Source organism: Monodelphis domestica, chromosome 1 (assembly GCF_027887165.1).
Source record: "Monodelphis domestica isolate mMonDom1 chromosome 1, mMonDom1.pri, whole genome shotgun sequence".
In the NCBI taxonomy this organism is placed as follows: domain Eukaryota; kingdom Metazoa; phylum Chordata; class Mammalia; order Didelphimorphia; family Didelphidae; genus Monodelphis; species Monodelphis domestica.
In genome coordinates, this window is record NC_077227.1 from 123,193,662 (window position 1) to 123,212,853 (window position 19,192).

The 19,192-nt window shown below is 37.0% G+C and overlaps 1 protein-coding gene across 2 annotated transcripts in view; it reads right to left on the bottom strand.

Annotated features, from left to right (window-relative positions):
- FAH (fumarylacetoacetate hydrolase) overlaps positions 1-19,192 on the bottom strand; it is a 54,884-nt gene that overhangs the window by 18,950 nt on the left and 16,742 nt on the right. For both annotated transcript variants that reach the window (XM_056806058.1, XM_056806063.1), the window contains 7 exons: positions 15,196-15,317; positions 14,588-14,637; positions 8,538-8,628; positions 3,209-3,306; positions 3,007-3,059; positions 2,510-2,609; positions 1,575-1,705 (listed from right to left, as the gene is read on the bottom strand). In XM_056806058.1, coding sequence (XP_056662036.1) covers positions 1,575-1,705; positions 2,510-2,609; positions 3,007-3,059; positions 3,209-3,306; positions 8,538-8,628; positions 14,588-14,637; positions 15,196-15,317 — 645 coding nt within the window. The remainder of the gene's footprint in view (positions 1-1,574; positions 1,706-2,509; positions 2,610-3,006; positions 3,060-3,208; positions 3,307-8,537; positions 8,629-14,587; positions 14,638-15,195; positions 15,318-19,192) is intronic.

The window sequence follows — 19,192 nt, forward strand, 5'->3', positions numbered from 1 at the left end:
ACTTCTGGAAAAATTGTATAAGACATCAGGATAAATTCACATTCAAAGGGGCTTCTGGCACCAAAAGGCTAGAATTCAAAGGAAAGTGGAGCAGTGCCCAGGTACTACCCACAGGCTGTGTGCCCAGGAAAGAGTGAGAAAAGGTCAGGGAGATTTATAGAAGAGAAGGAGAAAAGGTATCACAACTCAGAATGCCAATGAGTTGATTGTAGTTATATCTAGCCCTGAATTTGAAGGCAGAAAGAACCTTGTTTTCTCAATGTCAGAAAAAGCTCAGGACAAAGGCAACAACAAAACTGTTAGAAGTGAAGGCTTTATACCTCACTACTGTCACCGGGCACCCCCCAAAAGAGTGAGGACTGAAAGTAGAAATGACTGCAAATACCAAGTTGATGTGTTAACCTTTAATTATTTGCTTGGGGCCAAAGAACATCAGAATGTCAGAAAATGGAACTTTCATTAGAAAAGGACTTCCTGAAGTTAGTACTTGAGTTCAGTTATTTCTCCTATAAAAATTTCTACTTTGGGACCAAGTCTTCCTTTCCCTTACATTCTCCTGGTGCCTCTCTTCCAGAGTAAATCAGCTATAACTGAAAAATGCATCCAGATTTCGGGGACATCCTATATCATGTGCCATCCAAGATGCCTACATATTGTAGTAAAATAGTTCCTGCATATGCCAAGGACCCCCTCTGGAAGAGAGGTGGGGTGGGGAATCCAAGGTGAAGCAATACCGTGCCAAGATGATACCACTGAACCTTTTGAGTATAGGCTGCTGAAAGTGAGCAATGGCAGAAGAGGGAGTCTTTTGTCTTGGGGTATCCTGTACATGCTATATCACAACCTCTTTACTTCTGGTACAGGCCAGGGAATTACCCAGAAATACTTCTCTCTGGAAGCTCAGACAAAGCAAAGAACCAGCAACACTTTGTGAAATGTTCTAATTTCAAAACATGATTTTACAACTTCTCTACCTCTTGCTTTCTCTCTTGTTTTTAATTCTTCTTTCTTTACCTCTCCTTACTAGTTTCTTCACTCTTTACCAGTCTCTTCTTATCAAAAGCTAGATGTCCTGCTTTCTCTAATTCTATTGTTATTTCTCTGCCTATCCACCCTTTTCTGTCTGTATTGTCTATACATGCCCTGTATATTTCTCTGTATATATTTCCCTATTCATTCCTCTTTTCTCAATTTTTTCTCTTCCTATTTTTCATTCTCCCACATCCTTAAGTGGCAACTATATGGAATTGACACATATTTCTAATATTTTTAAAATGGCCCATGACCACACCAAGTGAGTGAAACTTGCTACAATCCTATTATACCACATATTCCATAGCAAAAGCACATATATAAATGAAGAACATCCTTTTTATGGCTGGATAATCCTCAATGGATTTGTTTTTATATGCTAGCATGCAATTATATGTTGTACCTCTTTTTATATATAGCAATTTCCAGTGGAAAATAATTTTTTCTTCCATTGGGAAATGAGAGTCCCTTTCAATGAGGTCCAAGGAGTCTCTTTCCTTTGGTGCTCACCTTACTTAGAGGCTCTCTCACCTGGTGCTTACCTGAACTGGGTTAGGCAATGTGAATGGCATGAGTGCTTCCATAGGCACCACCCACGGGGAGATGGTTGTTCCAAAGCTCTTCCCCAAGAATGGTCCTAGAGGAACATACTCCCACTTCTGGATATCCCGAGCTATAGTGGGGAAAACAAGATATCTGTTTCACTCTAAAATTTCTTCCAAGCAGTTTGAAAGGAACATTTTTTAAAAAGTCAAATAGTAAAGCTACCCTGCAAAAGGACAAGGAAAACACTGCATAGTTATTCCCAAATTCCCTTTTCCTGCTCTTGGGGCAATGCTCTGGTCATTCTGTGCCCAGGATAGAAGCACTATTATGGGCGGTGGAGATATGAAGTGAGTTCTCAAGTCATTGATAAAAATCATGTCATTCATGGGAACCAATGAAGATCACCTCCAGGTAGGCAGAGTATTTAGTGATCATTTAGGTCACTTCATCTTTCTTGTGTTTGCCAAAAGAAAAGAGGTTTCAAATAAGAAACAAAATTGAGGTAGCATAGTACAGTGGAAAGCACTTGACCAAGAACCAGGATATTTGGGTTCTTATCCCAGATATATGATCACAAACAGCATCTTTGGGCCTGTTTTCTCATCTGTACATGAAAGGAATAATAATGTCTGACTTAGCTATCTCACAAGGATGTGAGGAACAAGTAAAACTAGTTGCTCTGTAAAGTATAATGTACCATAGAAAGGGATGGTTAAAAAAAAGATTCATTGCTATCCGAAAGGAAATTCATAGATACTAAAAAGTATTATTAACTAACATTAGTGATAACAATAGTGTCTTAAATATTTTAATTTCATTGGACCTTAATAATAACAAATAAAATTACCACAATTCCCTGAGAACCTCAAAACAGTAACCATGATCTCTACTGGTTGTCTCACTTTTTTTTTTTAACATTTAGGTATATTACCACTCCAGTCGTTCATGAGGACCATTCCAAAAATATGCTCATGGGCTTTATTAATGGGAATTGGTTCTCCAAGTTTGTTTCCAGGGCCTACAAAGAATGCCTGATATAAAAGGAGAAAATATCAGTTAGAACTGAGAAGCTGGGATGTGATTAACACTAAACAGTTCTGGTAGTAAGAAAAGGACATGTTGGGCATTTTTAGTTCAGTTCCAATAAAGGGAGCCACAATATATGTTATAGAAAAATCCAGAAAACCATCAATATTCAAGGGATTAAAATCCACTGGTATGACAAATTGCAAAACTTTTTTTCAGAATCAAATCATCAATCCAAAGAGATTCTGGTTTCAGACTAAACATGTGTGAAAAATGTTAAGGTGGCTATCACCTGAGGTAAGCCACTACTGGAATTTTAGGAAAGGTCTTTCTTCAGAGAAATAATGAGCATTAGCTCCTAAACATAAGTAGCAATAAAAAAAAATTACATGCATATCTTACCATTTCCAACTCAAAGTCCAAAAGTTTAGAAACACCCTGTACTGGAGGCTTGCCTGGGAAATTAAGAGATAAACAAAAGAGGTTGCTGTTATTGATACAATCCTCTTGGAAAGAACCATCTCGATCCATGGCATCAACAGGCTGTGCCACTGGCAAATCTATCTAGAGTGAATATCATGGAATTTACTAACAGGGAACTTACTTTCATCAGGGCACAATTGTCCTGCAGGTCTTCGTAGTGGCGTGCCTGATACCACCACAGAGGAAGCTCGTCCATGATATCCCACTGGCAAGTGCAGCCTGGTTCAAATGACATTTGAAATAACACTCATCAGCAACAACCAACATCTCACATTGGAACAAAGGTCAAATCAGAAATGTACAGTTTGGGGCCAAAAAATACTGTGATTGGATCTTGATCTAGTTTTTTTGTTTGTTTATTTGTTTTTTGTTACATGGGAAGATCCAATGAAAGTTGGGTAAGGCAGCATACTGGGAAATGATTTTGCTGCTTAAAAACTGACATAAACTACTTCATTTGTAGAAGAGTGAGAGAATATGGGCTCGGCACTATACCTATATGGTGAAAGAGGTAAAAAAAAAAACTATCTGACTTTGATTTTTTAAAAACTTTATTAAAAGAAAAACCCCACCTCCACCCCCAGCTGAAATTAACTAACCCAGCAAAAACCTGAATCTTCTCAAATTCAAAGTTCCCTCCTAGGTGTGGAATTGGTATTTATGTAGACCAATTCCACGCCTGGAAGTAAGGAGGGGCGTGGCCCCTCCCTAGCACGTGATTGGTCCAATTCAAGACCAATCCCATGCCAAGAAGTAGAGGGGAGGGACTCCTGGGGCATGCTGGGGGATGCAGTTCTCCTGGCCATAATATGTTAAAACCACAATGGTTAGACTCAGTCAATTCAAAATCAGTAACTGTGCATGTGAAGAAATTGAGGGGATTAGGGCATGGAGTAGGAACTAGGTGAACCACATGGATTCCATCTTGTGACTCAATTCTAGCATTAGCTCAGTGCCCGTTCTATTCAGTTATGGGTCTAATCCCACTTCTTTCTTATGAGAAAAATGTATTCAGTTGTGTGAACTGAGAGAAAGCATTACTGCACTGTTTGAACGAAGCCCTATGTGGCTAGGAAACAGTACTTGTACCTGATATTTAGATACCCCTTAATCATGCCCTAGTTAATGATGACCAGAAACACAATCAGAGCCTAAGATTGCTGCAAGGAATTTTTTCATAGTTGTACATCTCAAGCAATCCATATGCCTTATCTGCAAACTGGCCCCATATTGACCAACCAGTTATTGTTTCTATTCTTCCTTTCATTTAATGCAGATACTTGGGGAGGAATGGAACATTTATTTTCTTGAATTCAGGAATGTACCTGTTCACTCCTCCCCTTCCTTGGAAAAATCCTTCATCTTTCTTCTTATTAGGAATCAGATTGTCTAATGTTGTATTGCTTCCTTTTAATTAATTGACCTCATTTTATTATTTCTAATGTATAAAAATCCGTCTCTCTCTGTATTTGGGGTCTAGTCCTAAACTCAGGAAGGTCCCTTATCCGAATTTGTTAGGAAATTGTTATGCATTGCTTAATAAATCGATATGCTCAGAAGATTGAACCTTTGCTTCCTTAGTCATTTAGTCTTTTATTAATTACACATGTAACCCCAAGGCTCTGTCCTAGGCTCTGTTCACTTTTTGGACTGTATGCTACATTCTCTCGTTAGGTAACTTCAAAAATCATCTACATGTAGAGAATGCCTAGATTTGCATCTCTAATTCTCCATCTCTGGCCTCTACACCTTTGAGCTATTTGCCCCCCAGGTCCTGCCTCCTCACTTCAACCTCTAAAAATCCCTAGCTTCCTTTAAGATTTGGTAAGAATCCTGTTCTGGTTCTCTAAGCTGCTCAAAGGTTACCATCTATCTACTAAGCATCTTAAATATATTTAAATTTTGTGTGTAAATAAAAAATACTTATATGTATTTATATATATATATAACACACATATATATAAATATATATATATATATATATTTATACCATCACTCTCATTAGAATATAAACTCTTCAAGGGAAGGGATTTTTTTCATTTTTGTCTTTAGATCCCCAGAGCTTACAATAGTGTATTGCACCAAGGAAATTCTTAATAAATATTGATAAATTCTGCTTAATTGTTGTTTGATTTTTAAAATTTTCTTATTTATTTGTTATTATGTAGCAATAACTGGTAGTGAAGGTATAGCAAGAAAGGAAATAAAGGAGATATAAAAAAATTTAAAATACATTTAAAACAAAGGCACAAATAAAGATTATTCATTTTAAAGAGAGATAGATATATGTAAAATGGATCACAAGGAACAAAACAATAGAATTAGAATGAAACTGAGAGGAAATAAGAGGGTTGGACGAGAAGGCACTTGAAACGCTCCAGCTCTAGATTTAAGATCCTTAGTTCTTCTGTAAAGCCTAGTGAGTTAGCTGTGTGTCTCTCCTTAAAGATCTCTAGGGAAGACAATTCCAAAACCTCCCCTTGGCTGAGACTATCAAATATTCCCATTTGTTCTTTTACCCAGAAGAGATGGGGAACAGATGGTCATAATTCTCACACAATCATGCCTCATATAGTTAAAGCTAGATTTTTTTTTTTGAGGCTTGTAATCAAGTCTGCACATAATCCAGGCTCTTCCTTTGCTTTTTTCCTCCTTCCTTTTGCCTGTTAGTGTATGGTTCATTAAGTTCTAGGGAGTTAGGAGGCTCAGGGTGGGGAAATGGGAGAGATTATCCTTGAGCCAACCCTGACAAGTATGCTCTGAAGAAGCCAGTGTGCAAATCTATTTTGCTTGACTATGCCAATTTATTACACAGACTTTGTTTTGATTTGGATTTTTCCACTGTAGTTGGGGGCAGGGAGGATGTGGAAGAAAAAGAAAATAGATTTTTACTTAAAAAAAATAAATTTAATTAAAAGAAAAAGAAGGTTTTTGGCAGTTGGAGAGGAAGAGATTGGGGAAATTGAGTCACAATTATCAGTCAGTTCAAGCTATGAGTCATCACAGCCAGTACTCAAGTTCTAGCAGTGGCTGGCTTTACTACCCAACAAGCAAACAAAGCTCCCTTTGAGTCACTGTGGCATATAGATAGAATATTGCAAAGTATCCAAGTCTGGAGTGTTGGTTCTATTGTACCAGATGAGATCAAAAAAGAGCCCTAAACTGGGAGTTCAGAGGTGTGAGAATCTAGTCCTGGCCCAGTTATGACAGACCATAGGTGTGAAAAATATATTTCATTAGAGTGGCAACCAGGGAATTTTATTTCTTCTTTTCAAGGTGAATGTTTATTGAATATTCGACCACAAAGGGCATTTTAAATAAACTAAAATAACTTAATTTCAAAGAAAGTAAACTTTACTTAAAAAAAAGTACAAACTTTAAAAATGAGCCAGCAAATACCCAAATATTTTTCAGGAATTATTCATGTATATATACATATATCACCTTGGACAAGTCACTAAAACTTCTCTGGACCTTAGTTTCCGTGTTAGTAAAAGAAAGAGGTTGGACTAGGTGACCTCTAAGATCTCTAACAGGCAGTATACTATAAGAAGACCTGAGTTCAAATCTTGACTCTGCCACTTGCTTCCTGGGTGACCTTGAACAAGTAACTTGGCTTTTTTTGTCCTCAGTTTCTTCAACTATAAAAGGAAGAGATTGGACTAAATGACTCCTATGATTTCTTCCAATTCTAAATCTATGAACATGATCCTTCTTACTCTAACATTCTTTGCTTCCTTCCTCTCTTCTTTCTCTCTTTGTCTTTGTCACTAATCCCTAATCCTTTCCCATTTCTGTACTGACTGATCTGAAATATTTTCATTTTGAGTCATAAGATTTGAGTTTAAAAGGATCTCATAGGTCCATCTTGGCAAATCTATGGCACATATGCCTGAACCTGCTGAAGAAGGCTTCTCTCCTCCCCCTCTCCAGGCACACTTGAGGACATTTCTACCTGAGGATATCACCTACCCTTCTGCCCAGCAGCCCAATGGGAGTGCTTCCTCCCTCCCCTGTCTGGAATAAGGTGGGAGTGGGGCTCACATACAGCATGAGGGTTACAGTTTGGACATTCAGTCTCTAAAAGGTTTGCCATCAAAAATGGGAAAATGAGGGGATGCCTTTCAATTGGGGAATGGCTGAACAAGTTCTGGTATCTCTTGGTGATGAAATACTATTGTGCTCAAAGGAATAATAAAGTGGAGGAATCCCATGGGAACTGGAATGACCTCCAGGAGTTTATGCAGAGTGAGAGGAACAGAACCAGGAGAACCTTATACACAGAGATTGATACACTGTGGTACAATCGAATGTAATGGACTTCTCTACTAGCAGCAATGCAATGATCCAGGACAACTCTGAGGGACTTATGAGAAAGAACACTATCCATATCCAGAGAAAGAACTGTGGGAGCAGAAATATAGAAGAAAAACAACTGCTTGATCACATGGGTCAATAGAGTTATGATTAAGGATGTAGACTCTAAATGATCACCCTAGTGCAAATATCAATAATATGGAAATAGGTCTTGATCAATGACACATGTAAATCCCAGTGGAATTGCGCATTGGCTTCAGGAGGGGGTTGAGGGAAGGGGATGGAAAGAACATGAATCTTGTAACCATGGGAAAATATTCCAAATGAATTAATTAAATAAAATTTTCCAAATTAAAAATGAAATAAAATAAAAGAAAGGGAAAGCATGACCTAAAAAAATAAAAGGTTTGCCATCACTGTCATGGATAATCTACAACAGCAGAATCAAACTCAAACAGAAATGGGGATCACTAAACAATACATAAAAATCTCTATCAAAAGACCATATGTTAATATTATCTTTGTTCTATTATATTTTTCTTTATTTTGTTAAATATTTCCCAATTATATTTTAATCTGATTACATTAGAGTTTGGTAGTCAAGGCGGCTTGAGCCACCTGTTTAACATCTCTGGTCTATGGAAATCTCATTTTGCAGATGAAGTAATTGAGGAAAAGAAAGGTGAAGGTAATTCTCATCAGGAGAGCCTGGGAAAAGGGTCTCTTGAGTCATGTGCCTAGGATTCCCATTCCAGCTGTGAATGACCATGACCTTAACCAAGTTTTTAGCCTTCAAATTGATCACCTGCAAAATAGAAGTGATAGTCTTGGTCCTGTCCTTCTACCTCAAAGGGCTGTTACAGAGTCTAAAGGAAATAATAGATGAGAGAGAACTTCTAAAAGGATAAATCACCAAAAATTCTCAATATGAATGAGTGATAAATTTTGCCTTCAAAATTCAAGTGTGACTTCTCCCTCAAAGTACTTTATTTTTTCAAACTGAAAAAAAATTCACAATTCACTATGAATCTTTTACAGTTTCTCTCATTTTGATTTCTGAGGACCAACATCACAAGCAGAAAGGTCAATTATATGATTATTTTAAAAAACTAAGAATAGAGAATAATACGAACCAGTTAGGCATCAAAGCATTTTCCTTCCCTCTGAACATGATTCCAACATTGGTAGCATGTTGTCGAGAAGAATAAAAGTCAGTGTAATCTCCTACAGTAGGAAGAGAAAAGAAATCCCCATCAACAATAAAGCATTTCAGTTTCTAGGAGAGAATGGCACACCTCTGAAAGAACTGATGAAAGGAGAAGTTCATGGGAAAGGGCAGTTTGTTTTTTTAAGAGAGAAGTTACTTATTTAACAAGACAAACCTTGTAAGAATAAATAGTCAGTACTTGCAGAAAAACAGAAGGCAACACCAAAATGTTTAGCTATTTTGTGAAATAAGGCTTCCAGTTCTAGGTAATATTCTTTGTAAATTCACCACACTGGCAGCATTTCATCATTTACCTAGATATGGAATAAGGAATAAACACACTGGCTCCTGAGTTGGAGACTGTAGATTCAAATCTGGCCTCTGAAATTTACTACCTAGATGACATTGGTCCAGTCGCTTAACCTTCATGGGCCTCAGTTTCCTCATTTGTAATATGAGAAGGCAGTTCTAGAAAGCTTCCAAAGTTCCTTCCAATTCTAAATCCAGACTCCTATTATCTAGTTCTTCTTGGTTTAAGTTTTAAATTCCTGCCAAGTTCTGAATCTATTTAGACAATTTCTCTGCTGCCCTCTTGTGTTTCTTCTGAAAAAGTAGATTGGGTAAAGTCAAGAAAAAGAAATTAGTGAGGGAGTTGCCCATCTCTGGAAATGGTTAAGCAGAGATTTGATGATAGATTGATGAATCACTTGTCTAGGTGGGCACCTTTCGAACCTGAAAGTCTTTGTTGAATTGAACAGCACGAGAAGAAAAGCCAAGAGATTGCATGGTCTGCAAGTTAAGAAGTAACCTGGAAGAAGAGAATTTATAAATTGGTGTTACTAGTCTAGGAATCTATTAGATATTGAAATGATGATGAACTTTGCCATCTTTGAAAGTGCATGTGTGACCCCATAGCTTAAAATGATATCAGTGTATGTGTGTGATACACACATACACACACACACATACATCTTCTCATCTTGTTCCTTTGCACACTTTAAAAGGCATGGCCAGTTTTGGATGGGTCATAGTGTAAACCTAAATAAAGGTACTCAGGGACTGGCAGATGATGAAGAAACCCTTGATTTTTAAAAAAGGGTGAGAGGAAGAGCTATAGAAATAGAATTAGCAGATTGGTTGTGAGAATGAAATGGACACAAACTTTTCTAAAAATTGATCCTGGAGGGGGCATCTGGGTGACTCTGTGGGTAGAGCGCCAAGCCTAGAGATGGGAGGTCCTGGGTTCATATCTGACCTCAGATACTTCCTAGTTCTGTTAACTCTGAGCAAGTTACTTAACCCCATTGCCTAACCCTTAACCATTCTTCCACCTTGGAACCAATACATACTATTGATTCTAAGACAAAAGGTAAGAGTTAAAAAAAGATCCAGAATGAAAGTGATTCCCAAAATTTAAGCTTCTTTCCTTGAAAAATCTTTTTTTTAATAGAATCATTAAATTATAGATTCCCACCCCCCAAATAAAGAAGAAAAAGAGAAAGACCTCTCATCCCCTACCATCAGGAAGATAAAGGATGGCCATCTTCACGTAACAGATGAGACAACTTATACCCTAAAACAATACAGGGTAAGTGATTTGGCCAAGGTCACACGGCTAGCAAATGATAGGGTATCAAAGGAAAAAGCAGGGAAGGAAAAGACCTCCTCAAGAGGGAGGAAATGGGTGTTGATTGCTAGTTCCTAGTTAAGATGATTACTCTGCATATTCCCTCCAGTAGAGAGGGATGAACTAATTAGGAATGACTGTATTTTGGCCACTTTGAGTCAGCAATAGCCTTTGGCATTCCAAATTCCTGCTGCTTCCACATAGGAGAGGCCAAGAGTATTAAGTGCCACAATCCTAGCAAATCCAAGGTTTGCTTCAAAGTCATGGGGATTGGCTTTTATTGTTGGCAAAAAATAAGCCAATTACCTTGGTAATGAGTCCCTGCTTTGCCAGCAGTATGCTACAAAGAGAACAAAACAAAATCAAACCTCTGAGTGAGTGCCATTTGTAATCTGGAGACATTTCTTTCAACAGCATTTGCTAGAAATAACATTTGTATGCTTTGCAAAAAATATGTGTAGGCTGAGGGGGACTCCCTCCACAACAGGACTGCAAGTTACAAATTTATATCAGAAACAAGTTAGCTGTACAGCTGGGTAGCTCAGTGGATAGAGCATCAGGCCTAGAATCAGGAGGTCCTGGTTTCAAATCTAGCCTCAGACATTTCTTGGCTGTGTGATCCTAAAGTCACAACCTCAACTGCCTAGCTCTTACTGCTCTTCTGCCCTAGAACCTCTACTATATCTATTCCATGACAGAAAGGTAAGGGTTAAAAAAGTGTAAGTTAGTGTAAATTTAAAAACTTAATATTCAATACTCCAAGTATTATATTTAATAATATATATTAATATTTAACTTGAAGCAAAAGGAAATTAAAAAGCTAGAAAAACAGGGAGAACTCACCCAGTCTCATGTGAAAGAAAGAGGGAGGTGAGATACCCAAAACCTAAATACAAATGTAACAAACGCAAAGGTGAACAAGAGGAAAAAGATTCTTGGGACAAGAAAAGAATTCTGGGAGATGGAGACCAAATTTTTCTAATTAGAAATTAGAAATAAGAATTCACACTCACAGTAGAAATTCAAGGCTTCAGCCCAGTTCAAAACATGCCACATATGTGAGGGAATCTACCTACCACATAAAATTTTGAATGTTCAATTTGTTTAAGACCCCACTAAGCAGACCTATATCAAAAGCAGGCTAGTAAAAGTAAGTCAAGACACATGATCTTGAAAACTCTTTGCAATCTCCTGTAAAAGTAGCAAAAAGTTCCTAGTGACAAAATAAGAGAATTTGAGGCAGCTACTGCTTGGGGTGGAACAAGACTAAATGTGACATAAATGGGGTTTTACATGGTTTGGATTAAGGAAATGGAACATTATGTTAAAGAATGGTAAGTAAATAAGTAGCTAGCCTATACAAGTTTACTAAGGGTAAAAATTCTGGAAAGGCAGTTTGGAAACCTTCATAATCATGTCCTGGGTTTAAAATAACAAACTGAGGAACTTGTATTTTACAAAGGAGGAAAAAAGGAGCCAGTGGAGATTTTAGAGTAGCTGAGTGACACTGTCATAAGAAACATCAGTTTGGCAGCTGTGTGGGATTGGGATTCTCAAGAGGAGAGGTTAGTGGCAGAAAGACCAACTAAGGAACCTCTAATGAAAAAATGCAGGAAGAAACTGAAAAAGAAATAAGATGATTTGATATAGATCACAGAGATGATGGGACAACCAGGAAAGTAAAATGTTTAACCAAATATAAGTCATTGAGAAAAGATTTTAAATTGGAGAATACTAATAATAGAAGAGAGGATGAGGATATAATTTACCCAGATTTTAGCAAAGCTTTTGATACAGTATGTCATAATATTCTTGTGGAGAAAAGATGGAGAGATTTGGATTGGTGGAGAATATAATCAGTTGAGTTCAGTTAAGAATTAAATGGTCTGACTCTAAAAGTACCTGTTAAGGGTTAAATGTCAAGACTCCAGTAGAGTAAACAAGAGATCTAGCCTTGGTCCTGTGCCATTCTGCCATTTTATCAGTGCCTTGGATAATGTATAGGCAGAGTATTCAACAAATCTAGAGATGACACCAAAATGAGAGGGATAGCTAACACAGTGGATGATAGAATCAGGATCCAGAAGGAACTTAATAGGCTATAAAGTATTGGGCTAAATACAATCAAATGAAATCAATAGGGATACATGTAAAGTCTTGCATTTGGGTTGTTCCTCACTGTTCACAGGTTTCGAAGGATTGGGAAATAATGGCATCCTGAAAGGTTATTTTATACATGTACCTACAAGTAAGGATTTTTTTGTTGTTGACTTTTTAATCTTTCACAATTATTGGCTCATGAATTGCAAATGCTGTGCCTTTCTTTTACAGCTCTTCTCCCTAAGGTCATTTGGATGATGGCATGGTGGTCAGAAAACTGGACTAGAGGAAAGAAAGACTTAGCTTCAAGACCTACCTCTGACATCCTGGCTGTGTCACTCGCATGACAAGTCACTGAACATTTCACTGCTTGGTGTAATTCTTTAGTTGCAGAGAATGCGCCAGCCTCATTGGTAAAGGGAGCATCCTCACTTTGGAATTCCTGATATCAATGAGGTATAGTCCCCCTCCCCCTTACCTCCTCTGTGTCTCCTCACTTCTCAGTGAAGAACAGAGTCAAGTGTTATTAACCTGAGTTATGCTTTCCTTCTTGAAAGCTTTGGCTTTCTGGATGATAGAATCACCAAGACTAGAGAATATTATTTCCAATAGAATTTGTAAACAGTGAGGTGGTGCCTGGATGAAGTCCTTCATTAAAGATTTTCTACAATGTCTCAGTGGTCATATGACAGATAAATGTAGGTTTTCAAAAACTAATCCAAGTTCCAGATCACCTTCCAGTTCAACCACGGACTGGCCATATACAAGTGTAGCCTCTATGTCCAAAGGCTACAAGAATTTCCCCCATGAAATCCTGAAGGTGATCAGAAAGTCTCAAGGTGCTCACAATCTCCCAAGAAGGCTTTGGAAGCCCCAGGGAGCAAGGGGAAGAGTGTCACCTGACAACAGGACCAAACAAGCACTACAGATCTCTAAGATCCCTAGCACTGTGTTCTGAGATCCCATCAAGGATCCTAAAGACTCAGTGGTCTGAATTGCAAAGATCTACCACCAGTGCCTAACCTCAGAAAGTGAAAGACAGTCCCCAAAACCAGGCAATCAAGATGTAGAACAATTAGTGCTGACCACCAAAGCAACAAAGGATGAAATCATGTCTTGGTAAAATGCATCAATTGAAGAATTAAAGCTGGAAGGAAAAATTAACCAAAGAAGGCCCCATCAGTATAAAAAAATATCACAGCTATAGATGTGCCCTAATTTCCAATCAAGAAGAAAGTAACTTCATAATATCTTCAAGTAGAGACTCAATTCAGGAAGTTAGGTGGTACAGTGGATCACATGCTGGGTCCTGGAATAAGAAGATGAGTTTGAATCTGGGCTCAGACACTTAGTAGCTATGTGACCCAGATAAAGCCACTTAACCCTATTTGCCTCAGTTTCTTCATCTGTAAAAATGAGCTGGAGATGGAAATTAAAAAAAAAAAAAAACATTCCAGTATCCTCGCCAAAAAAAACCCTAAATGGGGCCATGAAGAGTCCAGCTCAACTGAACTGACTGAAGAACAAAGGGACTCAAAATCCAGCAGTGATATAAAAAAGAGAAGGCCATGGAAACATAGGGGGTTTTTTAATGTAGAAAAGAGTTCAGAAAAAAGTTAAGAATCCAGCACAAAAAAAACAGGACAGTTTTAAAAGTGGGGCATGGAATACATTTAACCATTTTTAAAAAATTAAGTATTATGAAACAGAGACTCAGTTTCAAATGTAACTTTCTTCTTTGTATTTTGCTGTATATATGATAAGTTTTTTGATGTTTAACTTCAGAATAAAAAAATTAAATTAATTTTACAAAACAAAAAAGAAGCAATGTCAATAGAACTCAAGCTCAAACAGGATGAGTACAGGCCAATTGCATGTCTGTCATCTAAGAATTGTTCTAAATAAAAGCATAGACTTGCCACTGGAAAGTTGGCAATTCAATTATTACCTTTTTGGTCAGAGCAACCCACAAAACTACCTCAAAATGCATGGAGAGCTTGTAATTCATGTTCGAAGAAGAAGTACACATGATATAATCACAGACCTTCTGCAGTAATAAAGAAGAATGTTGAATAATGATGGGAAGAAAAGGATTCCTACAGTCTCTCATTTTCATTTTGTCTAGTCACCCAAAACTGTATTCTCTGAAAATCGTGGGCTGATAAAAGATGGCTTGGGTTGGCCAGTGAGATCTTTGCTATTGATATACATGAAACAATTATCTCTTGGTAAAGAAATTCAATACTTACCAATGGTGGCTGGCAAGTGCATTGTGGCAGAGGCCTGAGGTGTAAATGCACTGAAATACAGAATCAAAAGGTTCAAGCATCCTGTCTAATTGAATCCCTCTAGTTAAGGTCTGCAAGCTCAGCCTGGGTCATCCTGTTCCCATTCAGAACACTAGACAGAAGCAACTACATTCTGAATCATGGGACAAGTCCAAGCCAAATGAAATGAAGCCAAATCTGAGAGTTAGCTACTGGAGTCACTTCCCAGGGAAATGTAATCTCTTGCCTCCATTCTTTAGTCCCTTCATCTCTGAAACAGGTCAAGAATTGTGTGCCCTCTATCCACAGGCATTGATGAATAATAAATGGCTTACTCCTGTAAAATGATGTGAGCAGCCCAAGAGGGCTCTCTCTCTCTCTCTCTCTCTCTCTCTCTCTCTCTCTCTCTCTCTCTCTCTCTCTCTCTCTCTCTCTCTCTCTCTCTCTCTCTCTCTTCTTCCCCTCCCCTCTCTCTCTCATCAAGGGAGTTCCAAAAATCAAGGCAATGAAGACTTGGATTACTTTACAAGACGAATCTAATTCCTCAAGGGCCATCTATGCCCCTGCACTTCTCCTAGAGCACATCTCACCGTTTCCGTAGAACAGCATCATCTCTCAAAGTTGCTTTCCCAGCTGAAAGCAGGTTCTGCAGGTACATTCTTGCCTCCTTCCAAGCAGCATAACCCAAGCCCATGAATCTATTAAGAGTTGGCTAAAATCAAAATAAGGAGAAAGTAATGTGCACAAAAATCTAATTTACACTGTTAATGGGATTCTGACATACTCAAGAAGGCAATACTTAACTTAGCAAACATCTACTGGAACCTTATATTGTATTCTGTCAGCAAAGGAGAGAGGGAAGGGGGGAAGGGAGGAAGGAAGGAAGGGAGGAAGTAAGAGAGGGAGGAACAAAGGGAGGGAGGGAGGAAATATAGTTAATTGAAAATGGAACTAGTGAATGTCACTGACATAGAACTAGTAAACTGCAAAGTAATCTATAAATTACACATTAACCATAATAACATAGTATGAACTACACAAAAATGCCAGAAGAATATGGAACAGAGGAGGGATCTGGAAGGCAGTAGAAAAAGGTTTGGAGGGGGGAGAATTTTTGATCATTATAAAATGGCATGATGTACATGAATTGGTTAAGAGTAGACTGGATATGAGGAACAAAGGCAGAGAGATGGAGGATATAAGTGGGAAGTCAGGGAGAAATAGGAAAAAAGGAGGGGGGAGTAAGAGAGAGTCAGAAATAGAGAGACAGAGAATCAAGCCTTTACTATGTGAGGGACTCCATGCTAAGTGCTAGGGATCTACATAAAAGCAAGAAAGACAATCTTTGCCTTCAAAGAACTTCTAGTGAGAGAAGAAAACATTTTGGAAGTAGGGCCCAGATTACAGGATGATTTGGAACTGATGGCAAGAAAATAGGGTAAAAGCTTAATTCTAAGCAAGATAAAACAAGAGTTCATCTCTAAGAGCCCATAAATAGCAGGCAGGTTGGTTTGATTAGAGCCAAGGGACCAAGTGGAGCAAGAAGGATGAGACTATAAAGATGAAGAATAAAAACAGGGATGTGATACCTTAAGCATATATTGGATTAATCACTACTATAGACTGTTAATCAATAAATTGATATAAGTAAATGGTATCTTGAATAATAGTAATCATAAACTGAGTTTTAATTGGGTTATGCTTTTATAAGCTGTTGAACAGTTTTTTATAATTGATAAGAACATATTAAAGGATTTGGAATAACAAGATTGTAGCTGATTGACCATAATTCAGCTGAGTTCAATTGTCAGTTACCTGAGTTGAAATAAGAGCTAAGGTAATAAAAAGCTGCACCTTGGAATTTTCAGGCTCTGAAACAGAGGGAGAAGAACAAAGCCCTTTCTATAGCCTCTCCAACCCATCTCTACCTTTTCCCTCTCAGCTAACCAGAGGGTGGGACAAGAATTTTACTGGACTCTTTAGTTATATATAAGTAAACAAGGAAGAATTATAGGGAGCTGGAGTGACTTGATAGAAATTGGCTTTTTTTTGAACTTCTGAATGTTAACCATTAATAATTTAAAAACCCAGATATGTTTATAGCTCCATACTAAGTGAATGCTCCCCTACCAGAATCGTGGTAAATTAGCACTTAAAACAAGGGACTGCCTCTAAATCTTTGGTAGTAGCTTAGGTCTTATAATCTGAAATGCTTGGAATAAATGGCCCGTGTGAAGAATTGTGTTTCATTTACTTATTTGAAAATTTGGATTCTCTATGATACCATTTGGAAAACAAATCTGGTATAATTGAATGGATACTGATCTCATTTTAAGGGGAAGTTGAAAAGCTGAGGTTTTTTTCTTTTATTTTTACTATTTGGCATTAAGACAGTGTTAGGGAAATGCATATGGATCAGAACAATTGTTATCTGTGTGAGCTTAAAACAGATTATAACTTGTTGTGGCAAATGATTGTGATGGAAATCTATTGGTCTGTAAGAAATGAAAAAGGTTAATTGTGGAAAAAAACAACATGAAAAGACCCACATGAAATTATGAAGAATGAAATGAGCAAAATCAATGTTACATACAGCAATTGAAATACTGTTTGAATAATGACTTGTGTATGTCCACCTCCAGAGAAAGAACTGATAAACAGAAATGACATAATTATATGTGTAATATATATGTATCCATATACATATACATATATCTTTTTGTAAAATTATGCCTTTTATAATGAGAGGAGGAGGGAATTAACTAGGTATTTAAATGTACCAAACAAATGAATACATTTAAAAAACTAATAAAATGGGTTCCCTCAGTTTATCAATATATAATATGAATAAAATATTGCCCAACACTAATATTATAATGTTCATTTTATATTCATTAGACTGATATAAAAAACATTTTCTATTTTGTGTTAATGAAATTAATTCTGGTACAATTAGTTTTCTTAGAGGAGAGTAACTTATGGACTATCTTGTGTTATTTCAGAGATATGTAGCTTTATTTGGGTTTATTATATAATGTAGGATTAACAGCTGTGTGTAGAGTGTGTCCCGAAGTACAAACATATTTTATTATAAACAACTAGTTTGATATGCACTGTTTGGATCATACTTCATTCCAGGACTTTTTGCCATAATTGGAGGACAATGTGCAAGTTTTAAGTAAATGAATTTGTGTAATTAGAATCATTTGCTTGTATACTATGTTCTTACCTATGTTCTTGTATAAAGATTAGGTCCTTATTAGTTTCTACTCCTGATGAAGGGGGGATTGGAATTAATTCTTAAATTGCCTTAAGTAAAGTAAGTTCCAAATAATAAAAGTTTAAAAATTGTAAAGTAAAATCTGTAATGTAAAAATATTGAGAAAAAATGTTAATTTATTAATAGAATGTATCCACAAATGTCCCAGTCCCTCCCCATCCTCCCCACATAATAAAAGACATCATCTGGGAAATAGATATGTTCATGCAATTGAAGTTTTTCATGTTTTCATCTTTCAATTCACTCTCTGGAGGTAAAATTCACAATTTATTCTTCCAGTATTAATTCTGCAGCTGTGTATGATGTTTTCTTGGTTCTACTCATTTTGTTGTTCATTATCCTATATAGTTCTTTCCAATTTTTAAAAATTAGCCTGTGCATCATTTCTTAAGGTGCAGTAGTATTCCATCACAATCATACACATTTGTTTAGCCATTCCCCAATAAATGGGCATCCCTTCAATTTCCAATTCTTTGCTATCATAAAGAGAGCTGCTATAAATATTTTGAAACAAAGAGGTTCTTTTCCTCTTCCTTTTCCCCTGATCTTGGGAAACATGGATCTAAGGGTTTACAGTTTTTTTAAGTATGTGGGTATAATCCCAAATTGCTTGAGAAAAAAATTTTAAGGAAGCAATGTAACTTAAAAGACTTCCAGAAATTTGTGCTATTTTAAGAATTCTACTTTCCCTGGAATTTTAAAATATTTAGTTTTTTTAACTTGGCATTTGAATTTCTTAAAATATCAGTTTAATCATTTGCCAATTTATATCACAAAAAGTTAAATGACTATGGAGTCAATACCAATTAGATAAGTGCTCTTAGCCCTAGCTTACATGTCTAGTTCAATCAATAATAAATCTTTAACCAGGACTCATTTTGCAAGACAGATCCCCATAGATTTCTTGTTGCTGTCTGTGTTTATATTAAGTAAAGATTCACTAAAGATAGAAGAAAGCAAGAGGGATTTAAGAATTGTATATTTTTCAGTTTCAAGCAAACTATGTGTTTCTAATTTGATATTCTTCTTATAGCTCTATTATTGTTGTATTTTGCAGAAGAGCGGTAAGGGCTAGGCAATGGCAATTAAATGACTTTCCCAGGGTCACACAGCTAGGAAGGGTCTGAGGTCAGATTTGAAAGTAGGACCTCTTGTCTCTAGACCTGGCTCTCAAGCTACTGAGCCACCCAGCTGCCCCCTTGTAGCTCTATTGTTTATGAGAGCAGAATCACAAGGTTTGAGTTGGTCTCTACCTGTGACCTGGTTCTGAAGTAAAATTTAAGAAGCTGTGCTAAATTGTATTAAGA